Raw genomic sequence first — 18747 nt, 5'->3', positions numbered from 1 at the left:
AAGATACAAGATCTTGAGTTACTCCCAAAGAAAACCCACAACCTGCATGTGCCGGCTAGGCACGAAGCCAAGGTGAGCAAGAAGGCAAAAGCTATTCCAGTGGGTCTGGATTTTCAAAAAAAGGGGCATCAGTAAATCCATGTCTCACCTCAGCCAGCCCCAGACACTGGTGCTCTATTGATCTTCGCAGGAGGGCCTACCAGAACTTTCTAGCACCTGTTTCCTCTTTGACGGGGTTGTGAGTCACTCATCTTTTTAACTCCCCTCTAAATTTGGTAGGATCTTCTGAAAGTGGAGGTAAAAGGGCTTTATAACTTAAAATTGCTGCTGTCCAGGGGACATGAAAAACCTGTTTTATCCTCAGTACAAAGTTGAGGTTACATTTGCAAAGGACATTGCGCGGGAATGCCTGATGCTGGTAGAGCCGGGTGACAGGGCGCCCGAAGGCGGGAGCAAACTGGGCCTTGCTGCCAGTGTCAGATGCCTATTAAAGTCACTCCCTGGCTTTCAGCATTTACATGAGTAACCTGCCTTCTTTGGGCAGAGAGATTTGGTCGGTTTTCCCTGTAGAGAAAGAAGTTAAAACAGGCATATGGGGCTAGATTTTAAGGGGAATTTTTGTTGGATGTGGACATTAATTTTTATTTGAAGCCTGATTTCAGTGCCCTCATTGTCAAGGGAATCCCTAAGGTTGGGCACTTTACTAATAAGACAATTGAGAGCTCTTCCATAGGGAATTTTTTTTCTTTGAAATTCAGCCAATTTAAAGGATCCATTATCTGGCCATTGATGAGTAGGATCTCAATAGCAACTCAAACCAATATGCCTTTCTATTGAAAGACCCAGAAGGAACTTTATAGGGTTAAACTAAGGATGCAAGGGGCATCCCTAGAGGACATAGATGGCACAGGCCCCACAATCCACAGAGTTCACTCCCATAGCCCAAGAAAGCAGATATGCTTGCACAGGTGGTAAGGATGGTGTGGTGTGAATGGTGTTCCAGTCTCACAAATGTCGAGTCACCTCCCATCACAGACCTGCTAATCCATGCCAACAGGCAGGCAACACAGGAATGGAGCTTAGACCAACTAGAAGAACTTCTAGGGGCAAAGAAGGGTGGCATCAGGCTGGGATCTGTTTTTGACATGAGGGTGGTTCTCTGCCACAGCAGTACAGGCCGACAACGGCCTCAAGACTCAAGATACTGGAGGAGGCCGAGCCTCAGGAGTTGCTGTTCTGGTCATGCATTTATTCTAAGCTGAGTCCATGTGTGAAACTGCACCACCGCTTGCCTCAAGCCCTTCACACCTGTGATGCTCCCTCCCAACTCATTTTTAATAATCCTAATTACATTCTAAGTATGTGTCCCCAATTCATGGGTGAAGTGTTTTCAAGATTACTCAAGTCACGTCTGTAGGACCTGGGAGCTGAGAAATTAGAGCAACACACTGCATTGACACATTTCCTGTTCTACCTGTTTGCCAGTCTGGATCTGACCTAGACTCAGCCTCACTAAGGAGGGGCGAGGTTTTAGCACACAAGCTGCAGATCCTTGACGGAGGCTGTGGGAGATACTGGCAGAGATGCTTCAGCCACCACCCTCCTGCTGGTTGCATAGATCATTCATCTAGGAAGTTTGGGGGCACCTGTCATTTGTCAGCACATTTGTGGACAACTTGGAAAACAAACCCATTCCAGGCCTTTCTTTTGTAGAACTTACATACTCTAGCATGAGAGAGATGTACAAGGAAAATGAAGAACAATAAACCAGTGTTAAGGGCTGGAGAAGAAAAGGTGATGTTTTAAGAAAGGAGGTCAGATAAAAGGGCAATACTCAAGCAGAGAATGGAAAAAAAGAGGGAGGGAGGCATTCCAGGCAGAACAGCAAACTCCAGTTTTTTCTAGAGAAATATTAGTACAAACAGGTTGGCCAAGCAGTCTTGAGCCCAGCATGCTTTGCTTCACCTTCACTCTGGGACCCGGTGGTGAGGACAAGTAACTGTGGTGCAAAGGAGTGAGGCCAGGGAAACTAGTCATCCACCATTTATCAGGAGAATGGCTTCTTTAGGAGGGAATACAGTTGGAACAGGCTCAGTCTGTTTAATATTGGCTTCAGAATCCAATATGAAAATTTGATCATACAAATAGCTTGTGAGGAACATTCTATTCTGTCAGTGTATAGGTGGTGCCACACTATAGTAGGCAGAGAGAGAAATCTGACCCTCAGCCTCATCACATCCCAGATGGTGGCAAATGTTATATAACCAAGATGATCTCTCCCCACACCCACCTGACATCTTCAGTCTGACCTTCCTAAAACGCAGGTCCTGGAAGGGTGTGTTTTCCTAAGACACTTCTTCTGTCCTCACTGGGAATCTGTCTGCCCCCTGTTGGTGATGCAGCTTTGATCATCTGCACAGGCTGTCGTCTGATTCTCCGCTCTGTAATTTTGGTTTGGTTTTCCTCCCTTGCAGCTCACAGGCAGTCTGTACTGATACACCTTAAGGCCATCCAACCATCCTGCTCTTCATCTCAACTCCCCCCCCCTAGACTTATCATCCACTGATGATTCCTGCCCCACCCGGTTGTTACTTGTGATGTTGGCAAAGCAGGGTTTCCAGCTCTGTCGGTCCCTGCACGTCGACCAGTCAGCTCGCGGCCGCTCATGCCAGCTCATGGTGGTCTACTGTAAGTAAGAGCGGTTCACCGTCATCTGTGTGTATATGTGCACTCCTTTAATATATAAAATAGTTTCAAAATTAGTTTGTCCATGTGGCTGAAAAAAGTAAATCACTGAAGAGAGTTCAGGACTCATTTTCAATAATTCTCCTCAGTGGCCCTTGTCTTTCCCCAAAATGAGGCTGTACAAGCAAACACCGTGCTCATACAGCACTTGGATTGGTTTAGTCTTTCCTTCCTCTGTACACACACACACACACACACACACACACACACACACACACACGAGAACCATTTGAGCAATATTTTTTTAAGTAGTGTTGGATATTAACAACAAGCATAAAATGTGTATACATCAGTCTGTAATGCTTGAAGAAAGGCAGCAGGCACACACAACGGTGTATATTGTTTCAGTTCCCCTGTGTTTGGCTGTAACAACTTAAATTATACATTTTACAAGAATATATATGCTTCTCAAAATCTTTTGTATTCTTACATTTGCCACTGACACTTGCCACTACTCTCCTTAGGATGAAGACTGCTGGTGCTGTGAACCCAGTCCCAGGAGGGTCTCACTGTCTTGTGTGCTCTCTGACTTGAGCACCTTTTACTCCGAATCTCAGGTTGAGTCCCTGGGACACGCTCTCTGGAAAAACACAGCAAAAGGGATAAAAGGACTCACCAGTCAGAACATTTTAAATGACTCTTTAGAAATTGAAGTGCAACACTTTAAATTGAAATCATAAACGACACATGTTTGGCCAAGGAGTGAATCAAAAGGCTCCCTGAAATGGAGCTTCCCCAGGAACTTGGTCGAGGCCATCGGTGAAGAAGCAGGCTGCCCCCCGGGGCACCCCGGGCACAGCTGTTCACACCGTGTGTCAGGTCACACCAGGTGACAGGCAATTGGTTCATCAGATGGCCCGGATGGACACCAGCTGGGGAGGCTCAGAGAAGGTGGTTCTCTGCTATTTACACTCAAGAGGTGGGTTCTTCCAAAGGGATTCAGTTTGTCACGTGGACAAACCAAGGCTACAGAAAGGCAGGAACAGTACCAGAGATTTCACTTGCCACATAAGTGGTCCTCCATGTATGTTTCTTTTTCTTTCAACTTGCTGCTTCAGTTTCACCTCTTTCTTGAAATATTTCCAGGCTAATAGCTCTTGGCACGTTATCATTGGGTATATTTCCCCTGCAGCTGTTGGATACACATGGGGACAACAATTTTAGTATCAGTCATTGATACAAAGCTTCATCGTAGTTAACTGCTTCATTTTATTATTATTTGCCCACTTGGCAGTTATGTACATCACTACTTAAGAAAGTGTTTCAATTTTGAGTCTACTTCTGCTCAGGTAATTTTTTAAATGTTTATTGAAATTAAGGTCTATCTACAAACATGTATATCTTTTTATTAATACTAATAGAAATATCACTATAACATAATATATAACATATTTAAAATATATTTAATATCCAAAAAATCTGGTAAGTTTTATAGCTTTAATATTGGTCCTGTACCTTTTTATTCTAATGTTTTATGGATTTTATGATTTTTAATGTTTTTCTTTTCTTTGATGAACATCTGTGTTATAGTTTGGGGCTAGAGCGAATAAAGCTGCTATAAAATTCATGTACTAGTCTTTTTATGAATACATGCTTCCATTACTCTTGGTCAAAACCTAGGTGACAGATTGCTGAGTCATACCTTAGGTAGATGTTTAGTTTTATAAGACAGTGTCAAGCTGTTTTCCTAAACTGGTTTTTCTATTTCAGATACTTCCAGCTATAGATGAGAATTCTGGTTGCTGTACATCATGACTAACACTTGGTATTATTAATTTTATTTTTAAAATTTCAGCTTTTCTAAATGCTTATAAAGCTGTGTCTACCTGTGGTTCTAATTCACATTTCCTTGACAGCTACAGATACAGAAATCTCTTTCTGTGTTTGTTGGACAATCATGTATCTACCTTGGTGAAGTGGCTGTTCAAATGTTTAATGGATTTAAAAGTTTGGTCATTTTGCTTCTTATTATGGAGTTGTGAGATTCTTTATATTCTGGATCTGAAACTTTTTGGAGATGGGTCTGTGGACACCAGTGGGTCTGCAGGATGAAAATTGTTTTTAAAATAATACCAAACCATTATTTGCCTTTTTGTTATGTTGACATATGCACTGATGGTAAACAAGCACACAAACAAACAGGAAGGGTGGGAACGCCACTGGCTCCTCAGCACGAATCAAGGTGGTGCCACCAAACTGTGCTAGTGGTCATTGTATTCTTCACTGTCACCCACTGGTAGTTTTAGAATATGCCTGTTTTATGGAAGAGTGTATTGTAACTTATGATACACTAACGTTAACCTATTTTGAGTGGTGAGGGCATTAATCTGCTTAACCACAGGCTGACAAAGGAGATTTAAAAGACAAGATGTCATGTGTGGGGGGACACATGGGAGTGAGGGAGAACACATGTCACGAAGAAAGAGTAAGTCAAAGAATATAGTGATTTAGAGGCATATAAATGTCATTTACGTTACTCTCCTTATGTCACCAACGTCCGTGGCTTCCTCGGCTGGTATGATTATAAGAGCTGATGTGCACTGTCTATAACAGTAATGAAGCTGTCTTTTATATGCATCTCTAACCTCACGTAGCGGCGATTGGAACCCGCTCCACCACGCTGGAATTCCAGGTACCACTAGCTTAGGGCCTTCCTGAGAGGAGAACCGGTTTCTGTTCTGAGAACCGTGAAGTGCTCTCTTGTGTCACTGAACACCGTTAAGGAGCTGAAAAATCTCTTCCTAAAGCAAAAACCTTTCAGCAGAAATCAATGATATTTTAGGGGTTTTTTGTTAAAGGGGTAGGGTCTTTATAATTGGCTTGAGCAATGAAAACACCATGCACTGAAAGAAGTGGTGGGAGCATATGGCACTGTGATGTCTTCAAAGTGTGGTCCTGATGGGTCCACAGCGGCCCTGCTGAGGACGCAGGATTGAGGACAGGGCTGTGGAGTATTGTGTGTTGCAAGTAAAACTTAAGAAGGCCCCAGAAATTCAGTTTTTTCTTGGTGTTTTATTGCCTCCTTTTCATTGCTGAACACTGTCGTTGTTACTTGCCACCTTCACATTCTAGCTGCATGGTGTCCTCTCCAAGAATCAGACCGCACTTCCTTGGTGTGCTGGGAAGAAGGCACGTCCCACTCAGCTAGGTGCGCGGGTGTAGGGTGGTCCGTGCCTTGGAGAATGTGTCACAGACTCTTGTTTTTACCAATCGTCTCCTCCGTAATGGCAGCGATTGGATAAACTGACCTCTAGAGTTTCGCAGTCCAACGAGGCTCTGACCATATAGGGATCATGTTTGCCTCTGGTTTGGCCCCCAGTTCGATCCCTAGGCTCCCCGCGGTGACAAACTGGACAGGGAATGGTGTTTTGTAGGGCTTTTGCGCTGTTACTCTTCCCTTCTGCAGCTTGCTGATCGCCAGCCAAGAGGTCGGAGGTCTCAGAGCTTCGGGTACCCACCCAGGGGCAGGAAGGCCTGATTCTATCCAGGCTCGCGGGGCTGCAGGCGCCGGAGAGGGGGTGCTGGCGGGGACCGGCCCGGAGACCTGCACTGAAGACCCGCTTTGCAAAGTGGGGTCGGAGGACCAGCAACGAAGCATCGGCTCTGAGTGTGTTGGTCGTGGACCCTCGGCCCCGCGCAGCCCTGCAGGACCGGTCCGCCTGTAGGGGGTTTCAGGCGCCTGGCGTGCAGGTCAAGGCCGACCACCCGCCCTGCCCCCCGGAGAGCCGCGGGGCCAGGACGCCTCCGGTAAGGTCGGCCGTGCGTGGCGGGAGGGGCCCGGGGCCCGGACAGGTCGCCGGAAAGGGCGGTGGAGGCCCCCCTACCGCAGGCGCCAGTTCCCAGCGGCTCGCGCGGCTCGCAACGCCTCCCGGGCCACTGGCCCCGCCCCGCGCCGCCGGGGCTACCAGTGAGCGACGGGCCGCGCCCCTCCCGCCCTGTCTCCCGCGAGCGCGGCCCCAGCCCGTGGCGCCCGTGCGCGGGGCCCAGGCCCTGGCGCTGCCGCGGGCGGGGCCAGGCGTTCCTGCCGCTGTGTCGCCGGGAGTGCGGCGCGGGACGGCCTCGGGCCCCAGACGGTAAGTGGGGCGCGGGGTCAGGCGCCGGGGGCGGGGGAGGCACCCGCGCTGCAGGGGGCGCGGGCTTTGGGGACGGCACGGAACCTCCGCGGCAGGGGGCGCGACCCGCAGGGGCGCCGGGGCGGGCGGCTGACGGGCCTTGGGCGCCACAGCTGGTGTGTGCGGCGTTCTCCCTCGTGACCCCATTCTGCGGGGTCTCATGTAGGAAGGGAGGCTGGGCCTCGGCAGGCGCCGCCGGTGAGTGGGTGAGTGGCGGGGTCCCCGCTTTCTTTGCGAGCCTGACCTGTGGGTGGGAGAGTAACTGGGCTCAGAGGATAAACTGGAGTCTTTCATCAAGCTGGTGGGGAAGGAAACCCTGTGCACACCCGAGAGCGGGGCGCCCCTTTCCTCCTAGGCCCCAGAGTCAAGGCCCAGTGGGATTTGCTTTCTAGGCCTGGTCTGTGCTGGGCCTTCAGCTTGGGGTTTCCTAGGCAGTAGATTCAGCCTAGGGGAGGAACCTCGGGAATTGCAGCCTCACTCCAGAAACAATGGGATGGCGGGGGATAATGGGGCCTAGGCCTTGGGGGCAGTTAGGCAGCACCCAGGTTTAGGCGAACCCCAGGGCACAGCAGAGCTGAGTGGGGGGCCAGAGTGATGAGACACGGGCATTTCCCAGCGGGGCATGGCTGGTGACTTAGCAGGTGTAACAGGTGCCCAGCATTTGTCAGATCACCTGGCCTGCTGGCCACCGCTCTCCGGGAACAGCTGCTGCTGATTGGCCTCCTGGATGGCTCGCAGGTTTTAATCATTGTAACTTCCGCAGACTCTTTGTTGTGGTGCAATTACCAGTGTGCACGAGGTGCCACTTGACGGATAGGCTCTTTGTCCTCCAGGAGGGGGTGGAAGCCCCGGAACTCTTGCCTCAGCTGGTGGAGCAGCTGTGCTGCGCCTGGAGGCCCTTGCTCCGGGTTCTGTTTGCCCCACTCCTGGATCCGGTGTGGGAGTTACTTGGCTTTCGCACTGAGCAGGGGCCTCTGGGGCTTCTGGTATGCGGACATCTGTATGGTGACTGTTTTAGGACAGCACATGGGAGTGTATTTTCTGTATTGACAAACTATGAGAAAGCGGCCATAAAGGTTCAATTGACTGGGTGATTACAGTCACAGATTTCCCATTTCCTCACAGCAGCACCTTCCTAGGTTTGGAAAGTAATGTTGGAGATCCGTCTGCCGAACTGGGGTCTTCCTGGAAGGATCAGGAAGGCGTAGCAAAACAGTTAAGGCTTCAGGAGCACCTGTGTGGTGGGTGCTGTGCCACGTGGCATTTTATTTATTTATTTATTTTTCATTACAGTATCATTGACGTACACTCTTACGAAGGTTTCGCATGAAAAACATTGTGGTTACTACATTCACCCATATAATCAAGTCCTCCCCAGACCACATTGAAGTCACTGTCCATCAGTGTAGCAAGATGCCACAGAGTCACTACCTGTCTTCCCTGTGACCCCCCCCCCCCACACACAAACCATGTGTAGCAATCATAATACTCCTCAATCCCCTTCTCCCTCCCTCCCCACTTATCCTCCCCCACACCTCTTCTTTGGTAACAGCTAGTCCCTTCTTGGAGTCTGTGAGTCTGCTGCTGTTTTATTCCTTCCTTTTTGCTTCATTGTTACATACTCCACAATGAGGGAAATCATTTGGTTACCTGTCTTTCTCCACCTGGCTTATTTCACTGAGCATATCACTCTGTGGCTCTATACATGTTGTTGCAAATGGTAGGATTTGTTTTTTTCTCATGGCTGAATGGTTTTCCATTGTGTTATGTACCACATCTTTATCCATTCATCTACTCATGGACAGTTAGGTTGCTTTCACATCTTGGCTATTGTAAATAGTGCTGCAATAAACATAGGGGTGCCTATGTCATTTTGAATCTGAGATCTTGCTTTCTTTGGGTAAATTCCTAGGAGTGAAATTCCTGGGTCTAATGCTATTTCTATTTTTAGTTTTTTGAGGAACCTCCATACTGCTTTCCACAATGGATGAACTAATTTACATTCCCACCAGCAGTGTAGGAGGGTTCCCCCTTCTCCACATCCTCGCCAGCATTTGCTTTTCCTTGTCTTTTGGATAGTGGCCATCCTAACTGGTGTGCGGTGATACCTCTTTGTGGTTTTAATTTGCATTTCCCTGATAATTAGAAATGTGGAGCATCATCTCATGTACCTGTTGGCCATCTGAATTTCTTTAGAGAAGTGTCTATTCATATCCTTTGCCCATTTTTTAATAGGGTTACTGGCATTTTGGATGTTGAGGCATGTGAGTTCTTTATTTATTTTGGATGTCAACCCCTTATCAGATATGTCATTTACGAATATATTCTCCCATACTGTGAGATGCATTTTTGTTCTACTGATGGTGTCCTTTGCTGTACGGAAGCTTTTTAGTTTGATATAGTCCCAGTTGTTCATTTTTGCTTTTGTTTCCCTTTCCGGAGGAGATGTGTCCATGAAAAAGTTGCTCTTGTTTTTATATTCAAGAGAGTTTTGCCTGTTCTTTCTTCTAAGAGTTTTATGGTTTCATGACATTCAGGTCTTTAATTCATTTTGAGTTTACTTTTGTTATGGAGTTATGCAATAATCCAGTTTCATTCCCTTACATGGAGCTTGACTTGTAGTGCCAGCACCAGTTGTTGAAGAGGCTGTCTTCTTCCCACTGTATATTCACGGTGCCTTTATCGTATACCGACTGACTGTATATGCATGGATTTATATCTGGGCTCTCTATTCTGTTCATTGATCTCTGAGCCTGTTTTCGTGTTGGCACCACACTGTTTTGATTACTGTATTTTGTTATGTAGCTTGAAGACGGAGCAAGGATAGGCCTGAAGAGATTACTGTATTTTGTTATGTAGCTTGAAGACGGAGCAAGGATAGGCCTGAAGACTGGCTGGTGCGAGGGGTGTGCTGGGAAGCACCTCGGGGCTGAGCCACCAGCAAGCGGGATGGAGTGTCTGGACCTCCCGAGAGTTCCTGCTCTGTTGAGCTGAGGAAGGGCTAGGGAGGTACCCCTCCCACTGTTGGCAAGGCTTTCAAACTGCTGTCTCTGCTTTGGGTCTCAGGACTGGTGGAGTGTGCCTGTCCTCCCCAAAGGCTGGAATCTCAGCCTCCTCAAGTGTTCTACCTGCCCCTGGAGTCCAGCCCGGCTAGTCACCAGAACACAATGCAGTGTGGACACATGCTCCCAGAGCACATCTCCAGGGCCACTTGTGCAGCCTTCCCCATATCTATCCCCAGATCACTCTGTTACTTCTCCTGCCGCCTGTGGGCTGGAATGAGTAAGGGCTTCTGTCCTGCTCAGTTCATGGCACTGCGACCTTACCCTGTTCTGTGTGGTCTTGTCTTCTTCCCCACGAATGGATGGTCTGTTTTGCAGTCTTCAGGTAACTTTCCAGTTTAGCTGTACTTGCTCTGGCTGCTTCCTTGGTGTGTGTGTGGGAGGACGTTTCTGTCTTACCTTCCTCTCTGCTGTCTGTCCCCTGCCCCATGCTGGATGCCTCATTGAATGGGAGTCACTTAACCTCCTCACAGTCTGCTCCACAAATGGGCACAGTCAGGCAGAACTGGTCCTGGCTTCCCTGTGACAGAAGGGCTGTTCAGTGGTTGATAAAACCTGATCTTCAGGGCTAAGAAGTAGTATGTCTAAGAAGGTATTTCTTTAGTGCCAAAGCGTGCCGATGAAAGGTTAACGTTATGGTAAGAAACACAATTTTGAATCTTCGGTTAGGCTCCCGAGATAGTTGCTGAAAGGTACAGTATTCTTCCTTTTCTGGTTTCTTTAATTGTACGTTGAGAATGTATAGTTGGGATTATTTTTATGTATTCAGGTGAGCCTGTATTGCTCCATATGTTGGTAGGCTGTTTTGTTTTCTTTGTGTCATTTATTTCTAGTTTCACGCATTTGTGGTCTGAGAAGTTGCTTGATACAATTTCAATCATTTTGAGTTTATTGACGCTGTTTTTGTGGCCTTGTGTATGATCTATTTTGGAGAACTTTCCATGTGCACTTGAGAAAAATATGTGTCCTGCTGCTTTTTTGTTGAATGTTCTGTAGATATGTTAAGTCCTTCTGATGTAATGTGTTGTTTGTTGCCTGTTGATTTTCTGACTGGTTGATCTATTATTGTGAGTGGCGTAGTCTCCTAAAATCAATGTGGCATAATCTATTTACCCCTTTAGTTCTGTATTTGTTTCACATATTTATGTGCATCAATATTTATGATTATGTCCTCTTGTTGGACTGACCCCTTTATCATTATGCAATGTCCTTCTTCATATCCCATAACACTCTTTTTCTGAAATCTATTTTGTCTTATAAGTATGGCTGCTCCTGTTGATTTCTCCCTATTATTTGCAAGGGATATTTGTTTCCATCCCTTCACTTCTACTGTGTGTGTGTTTGGGTCTGAAATGAGTCTGTTGAAGTTAACATACAGATATGTTGAAGGGAGCATACAGATAGGTCTTGTTAACTTATCCATCCTGCCACTCTCTTCTGATTGGTGCATTCAGTCCATTTACATCTATTGTGATTATTAAGAGATGTGTACTTATGTGATTTTGTTAATTGTTTTCTGGCAGTTTGTTCCTTTATCTCATACTCTTCTCTTGTTATGGATGGTTTTTCTAGTGTAATGGGACTTCTATGTTTATTATTTTTCTGTGAGTGTGTTTACTGTAGGCTTTAGTATTGATGTTATCAAAGGCTCAAGGATAGCTACCTTACTTATAATAGGCTATCTTAAATTGCTGATTACTCTATTTGAAAGACAATGTAAAGGTACTTTTTCCTTTTCCTCCACAATTAGATCTCATAATCTGTACTTTTTGTGTATCCCTTGACTGATTTTGTGTGTACTTGATTTTGCTTTTTTATTTTTTAAAGCTTCTTGCTGGTCTAATCCAAAGATGAGCATCTTGGCTGCGTTCAGTTCTAGTCTGTGGGGTTCCATACATTCTGTGAGGGGATTTCTGTAAATCACAGTAGGAGGGAGGTGCTAACCAGCCAGTCCCTCCTCACTCCCAGCATCCAGACAACTTATGCTTTAAAATGCCAAGTTGGCAAAATAAGTTCTGGGGGGAATAAGTGACATCAGTTTCTGAAGAGCAAGTCTTATATAAAGCGCAGGCCTCAAATTAAATGAACTTACAATAGACATATTAGTTTATCTCAATAAAGATGTAAAAAATAAAGGGAGGTCTTTGTGACAGAGGAGTGAATCTTCAAAACTCAGATCCAAGGAATTTTAAGCCTTGGAAGCTTGAGGAAGGGAGAAAAATAACTGAACACAAGACACCTGAATTCTGATTTTGATATTTTAATGTTTCAAAGCTTTGTGTATCACTGTTAGAGTAGAATGCGTGGCTGTTCAGGCTGAGAAACTAACTGAACCTCTCTTCCTAGGTGGAGTACTCAGCAGGACAGCCGAGGTGGGGTGTTGAACAGCTGGTGGTAGGTGCACCTGTGTGTGTCCGGGGTTCTGACGTGGCTGGACAATCTGTGGGCGCATAGCTCTGATCAGCAGCAGTGTTTTGCATTTGGAGGAACAGCTGGACCAGTGTTAGTATGACTGGGGAGCTCTTCATATTTTCTTATTCTTAAACATCAACATGCTGAATTCCATGATGCCTGAGAACCTGGCTTTCATGCCTGTAGAGGACACTGTGCTCTGGTGCAGACAGAACTTGGCCAGGAATTGGAGGGAGCTGATATATCTTCTCTGTCCTTTAGTAGCTGCAACCCCTTACCTGTAAAGGGGGACAGGACCTGGCTCAGGTGCCTAGGTACATAGGAAAGAAGCACAGACTACTGAGGCAGGGGTGCCCAGTGCTGCCTCTCCCCTGGGCACTTGCCCTCTGGGAGTTCTGCACAGACCTCCCTTTCCCTGGGATTCTGAGGTTGGCTTCTCTTGCAGGAACTGGACAGGCTGGTGTCTTCTGACAGGAGAGTTCCTGCCTCAGTGGCCCTGGTTGCTGGGAGGGAAGGACCGCTCCTGGAGGCCACTGTTTCATCTTCAGGAGTTGGTGCTGGATGGCTTTCTCCTACAGAAACAGAGACAGGAGTGTGAATACCTTCACAGATTTGTCAGATAAGAGCTCTTTCATTCTAGTGGGCTGAGCCCAGCAGACTGGATGCATGGACTCCTGCATCACAATACTTATTTTGGTATAGCAAAAACTCAGTGAGAAATAACCTAGTGAGAACTTACTTGAAAGGCCAAAGTAAGTTTTCACTAGGTTTTGTTAGGCCAAAAGTAAGGGTTGTGATGCAGGGCAGGAAGACAGGCCAGGCACTACACGTGTTAGTTGGGGCCAGTGATCTGCATAGTTACATTCAGCCCAGGTAGAGTCCATCTGTTAGAAAAATATTTTCTTCTACAAGGATCAGCAGGGTACACCTAAGTAGCTCTAGTTTAGATTTTTAAGAATTGTCACATATGAATAAACTTTAGTTTTAGCAATATGTGCAAGATGTAGATACAGGACCAGACAGTGTGGGGTTGGGGTGTAATAAGGACTTTTGCCATTGAGGGGCACAACAATTGTTCCTCCCGTGAGCACTAAAGACCAAACCACCAGGCAGGAAGACAGCAGTATTAGCCATCAAAATGCCCAATGCCTTCCGCTGGGGTCCCTAGAGAGAGTCTCCACCCCTGGGCAGTTTAGGGTCCCAGAGGGTAGGGTGCATCCAGATCCAGAAGAAGCTGGTCAGCCTTTACATGCCCAGCTCTATCTCACCCAGAAAAGTTTATGTCAAAGTCAGGGTGAAATTGGTACTAAGGCACAGAGCCAAGCCCAGGCCTCCCAGGCCTAGGTCACCAGGCATCCAGGCATGGGAGGGAAGAAGGGGAGTCCTTACCTGTGACCTGCCACCTCAGTCACAGCAACACAGGCTCCCAGCTGGGGTGGTTAGGGAGATAAGAATTGGAGAGGTCAGCAGGAACGCCTTCTAAGACATTTTCCTTATATGACATGTTCAGTGCTGGGCCCCCCATCTCCGTGGCTTACCACGACTGGGACCACAAGGAGCTATAGCAGATAGATGTTCTGGCTGCTCAGCAGCTGACCAGCCATGCCCACCTTTCCATGCAGGTACTACTTGGGACAGATTTCCGCCAGGGCCAGCCAGTGTGCTCATTCATTCTCTTGTATTCCTTAACACTCTGCGATACAAGGTGGAATCAAGACAGGCCAAATGGTTCACAAACCCCCTTTCCCAGCTCACCTTAAATCAATGCCAAATCCAGGCTACAACAGGGCCCCTTCCAAGCCCACTGTCCCAGTGCTGCTCTAATACTGAACCATAGGGCATGCGAACTGTCCACAAGGAGCCCAGAGAGAGGCTATTGAGAGCAGGCCCTCTGTGGGGCTGGGGCGGCATGGCAGGGTGGTCTGGGTTCCAGTGGGAATAACACAGCCCAGGAGATGAGCTCCATCAGTCGGCATGACCTTCACATACTCACATACCTGCCCCATGGAGACACATTTCTGATCGTCTGCACAGGCCCGTGGCAGTGCAGAGGGTGGGACAGCCTCAGTACCTGGTCTGAGTATCCCTGTGGGTCCCATGCTGTCTCTGAGCAGCTCTTACTACCTGGGCATCTCCCCTGCAAAAAAACCAAAATGGTAATTCAGCTTATTTGCAGAAGAACCTCCTGAAACAGCCAAGAACAGGGTCATAACACAGATGATTTTCCCAGGGTACAAAGCTCTTATTCTTAGTGAGCAGGCACCGAGTGGTGGGGCTCCCTGTCCAGGGGTGAGCGTGACTTAGGGACCAGGAATACAGACGAGGGGAACCTCTCACATCATCAGAGCTCCAAGGGCCTTAGGAATCAGGCTCTATTGCCCTCTAGCAGTCCGAGTAAGGCAGCCACTTAGAGCTTACCTCCATTCTCCCAGGCTTTCACTTCTAGGGAGGTTTTATTTTCTGAGAACCCCCAGTAATGTGGGAGTGACATGCAGACAGTGTAGAGCACACCTCGCTCACAGAAACAGGACCCCTTCTTGGGGCCCTCAGCTATGCCACAGGCCATTGGTCACACTGGAGAATTCCAAAGGTTTTCTCCAGAAAACCATCCGCAGGAGTTTATAAAGCAAACTTAGCCTTGCTTTCCAACACAAAGCAATGGCACAGCATTTCCTTAACAAACGTACCCTCACCCCCCCACACACACCCAAACACACAGCTAAGCCCTCCCCTTACATCCCACGTTTCAAAGATTGGGTAACATCATGTGACACTAAGTCCCACTTGAGAGCCAAAAGGGGATTAGGTTGTGACATATTGTGACGCAGGCTGCAGTAACGGCCTGAAAGCAGAGCCCCGTTCCTTAGCCCCCCTGCATCATCTGGAGCACAAGACTGCAGCTGCATAAAACAGGAGTGTGAGGCCATCTGGAGACCCTCGCCTGCCGCATGCTTCCCCCAAAAGGGAGCACAGAGATGCTGCCAGACAGGCATCCCCTGCGCAGGGAAATTCAGGTGGACTCAGCTGGCCACATTCATTGCAAGGGTGCAAGGTTGCTTACCTTGTGGACTAAGTTTACTATAAACGCTTAAATCTACAATCTTCTTTCAGGAAGGAAATCAGTGTTTCCAGTAGACCACCGCTGCCTTGCTTTGCCAAGCGCTACTGATTGGGCTGAAATACAGGGAATGGTTATTAGCACAAGAGATGTTTTATCTCAAGACCACTTGCTCAGTATGAAAACAACCTCCAGTTCTATAACAAGAGTGCAAATGAGATGTGTTCTGGGAAGACTCTTCAAGGTAAATACAAACAGTTGTAGGCCTCTCGAAACAAAGGCAGGTCTAAGGTATGCCCAGATATACAAAGCAGGAAAATCAGGGTATGAGAGAATGGCATGCAGTCCAGGCAATTGACAGGTAGTAGTGATGATGGGCAGTGATTTTGAACACTGTCTGGAATTCTTAAAATAGATGGCAGAGGTCTCCCCACATAGTTACCAAATGAATATCTCTGGGCTACGACCTGATGACTGGTTTTTGCACTTAGATGCGGCCAGCCCAACTGATCAGTGTTTAGAAATATCAAGAGGCAGATTATTTTAAACAGCATTTCCCAGTTTTTTGAAACCTAGACTAGCCAGAAAGAACACATCAGAGCACTGTGTTTCAGAGCACTCTCTTTGAGGACTAGAAATACCCAGCAATGTAGAATGGTTCAGATTCACCTGGTGCTTTCATGTGTACTTAGGCACCTGAGCCAGGTCCTGTCCCCATTTACACATAAGGGGTTGCAGCTACTAACAATTCCTGGCCCAGTTCTGTCTGTGCCGTGCCCCAGTGCCCTCTACAGCAGAGCACCTTGTATGAAAGCCAGGATCTCGGGCAGCATGGAATTCAGCATGTTGATGTTTAAGAACAAGCAAATAAGAAAAGCTCCCCCAAGTCATAGCAACACTGGTTCACAAATGTGTGTTAGATTACGGACTGGCGGGGCTCTTCCTCCAACTGTGAGACACAGTCAATGATCAGAGCTATGCACCCGCATAGTCACCATCCACTCAGCTGTAGAATCATGACCTGCAGCCGGCTGCCATCTGGAACACCCCATGTTGGCTGTCCTGCCAAGCACTGCCTATGAGTCCTCTGCCTAGGAAGAGAGGTTCAGATGATTTCTCAGTCTGAACAGGATGTGCTCTTCCCTGTGGCTGGTCACGTCTTGTTAGGGGATACTGCCAGCCACTCATTCTCTGAAGGCCAGTTCTTCTCCTTACTCTAACAGTAATGTACAAAGCTATGAAACATTAAAATATGAAACTCATAATTTGAGTGTCTTGTCTTCAGTTATTTCTCTCCCTTCTGGGAGCTTCTGGGGCTCAAATTCCATGAATCCATGTGTTTTGGAGATTTACTCGTCTGTTACAAAGGCCTCCCTTTATATGAGACTTGCTCTTAAGTTCTGGGGGGAGTAACTGACATCACTGTCAGTTTGATCTTATTTTGCCAACTTGGCATTCTAAAGCACAAGTCCTCTGCATGGTGGAAGTGAGGAGGGACTTGCTGGTTAGCACCTCCCCGCTTCTCTGATTTACAGAAAAGCCCTCACCGTCAGCAAGGGACCTACACCCCAGACAAAGGGGAACCCCTCTCGCTACCCCCTCACTTGTTCTCATGCACTAAACATTCCTTAAGGGAACGGAGATAGCAGTGGTTTTCACATCACAGCCCCGTCACATGGTCATGGCAGCACTCAGCCCACAGGATACTAACACTGAGGTTGTCTTTGAAGAATGTTCCCAGGGAAAGAGCCCCAACCTTTTTTATAACTGGACATGGAGAAATGAAATCACACTACCTGGGCCATAACGGTAGTTACCACGAGGAACTGAGGTGCAGCCTCCTCAGTGGGACAGCTGAGGCCGGCGCCTGCAGGCAGGAATCCCACCAGGCAGTGACCGCTGCCCCTGGGTCACGGGCAGCGTCCACATGAGGATGGAGGACCAGGGCTTCACCGCTTCCTGCATCACCTGGAAGGAGACAGCAAGATGTCACTGGCATCACTGAGTCATTCACAATAGTACAGGAACGAATGTTGCCATTGAGTCATTACAGCTTCATCGCACACCACCTGGAACTGGGGCACTGCGTGCATGTGACCCTCTACAGGAGAACGGGAAGATCCCTGCAGGAGAACACTACAGACCCTCAGTCCCTAAGGCTGCTCAAGTCCTCTCTGAAAACAGTCCGGTACCTTCTGTCCTCTATCTGTGGGCTGTGCTGTGCATGTCTCCCTTTCAGACCAGAAGCTTCATTGTCAAGCACAGCAGCCCCAGAGGGGCCCTGCAGCTGAGTTAGCTGGGTCACCACCTTGGGTGATGGGGAGATTCATGGGGTGAGATTTATCCAAGGCTCAGGACAGTTCACACCAGCATAACACCACAGCACGCACACACAGTGCTGCCGGTGCCTTCTAGACTGGCAACCCCATCCCTGACCACTGGGACCTTTCCTGCCATCACATTCTCTCTACCCGGCTGCCAGGGGCCCCTCCACTTCAGCCCAGTACCTTAACCCAGGTGCATCGTGACAGGCAGCTGGAGGGTGAGGTTCTGCCTCAGGAAATACCCTCAGTTCATTCCCAGAACACTGACAGGTGCTCCAATTTTTTTTCCCTCAATAGTTAACTTACTGTATTCCTTTGGCATAACTGTGAGAGTACAGGAAGGGTTCCTTGAAATTCTATGGTACTGCTTAGTCATCATTTGGTGACAAATTACCATGACAGCTGTACAGGAAGCTGAGGAATACAACAGTCCCTAGGCCTGGATGACAGCCAGGGAACCTGCCAACCCTCCTGGGCTGGGAAGTAGGTGAATCCCAGAGGAAGATGTGGCCTCAGACCTATTCTTGGCCCCCAGAGGCATTAGAAGCCACTGCCCAATGCTGAGCCCAGGGTAACAGGTTCCCGGGTCAAGGGACTGAAATGGGACAGATGCAGAGGGGGTATCTAGCCTGGGAGCCAGAGGTCTGCTCTGACTCGCCCATGTGATGCACACACCACCATCCCGGTGCGGGCTGGGCTCTGACAAGGAGGGCATGCTGTCCCCACGTCCATGGACCTTGGCAGAGGGAGGTCCTGTTGCAGAGGCTATGTCCCCCACACAGTTCCCTCCCCCCTCTCAAGCACCTTGCTGTGGATGAGACACTATCCCCACCTCCATGCTGCCTCCTCCTGTCATTTCAATCCACACAAGTTCTCCATTCACAGGAGCACTTACTTCAGCAAAGAGAGTTCAGACCTGGACCTAATATAATGTATGTCAATCATGCTTCAAATTAAGAAATGGTATCATCTAGAAATGACTATTTTACCTCATGTAAATGTATCGGTGGGCCATCGAGTATGCACACGTATAC

At 47.9% G+C, this 18747-nt stretch overlaps 1 protein-coding gene across 1 annotated transcript; it reads right to left on the bottom strand.

Moving 5' to 3' along the window:
* Nucleotides 1-3746: 3746 nt before the first annotated feature.
* On the bottom strand, nucleotides 3747-14897 carry LOC140848386 (uncharacterized). Its single transcript, XM_073231536.1, has 4 exons — nucleotides 14750-14897; nucleotides 12737-12903; nucleotides 5331-7119; nucleotides 3747-3877 (listed from the first exon to the last, which is right to left on the bottom strand). Exons 1-3 carry the CDS (start codon nucleotides 14895-14897, stop codon nucleotides 6226-6228), a joined length of 1209 nt encoding a protein of 402 aa, XP_073087637.1. The 3' UTR covers nucleotides 3747-3877; nucleotides 5331-6225.
* Nucleotides 14898-18747: the final 3850 nt, after the last annotated feature.

This window comes from Manis javanica, chromosome 1, assembly GCF_040802235.1.
Source record: "Manis javanica isolate MJ-LG chromosome 1, MJ_LKY, whole genome shotgun sequence".
NCBI classification, from domain to species: Eukaryota; Metazoa; Chordata; class Mammalia; order Pholidota; family Manidae; genus Manis; species Manis javanica.
Note: the sequence above shows the minus strand (reverse complement) of the source record. Positions and strands in the feature narration are given on the sequence as shown.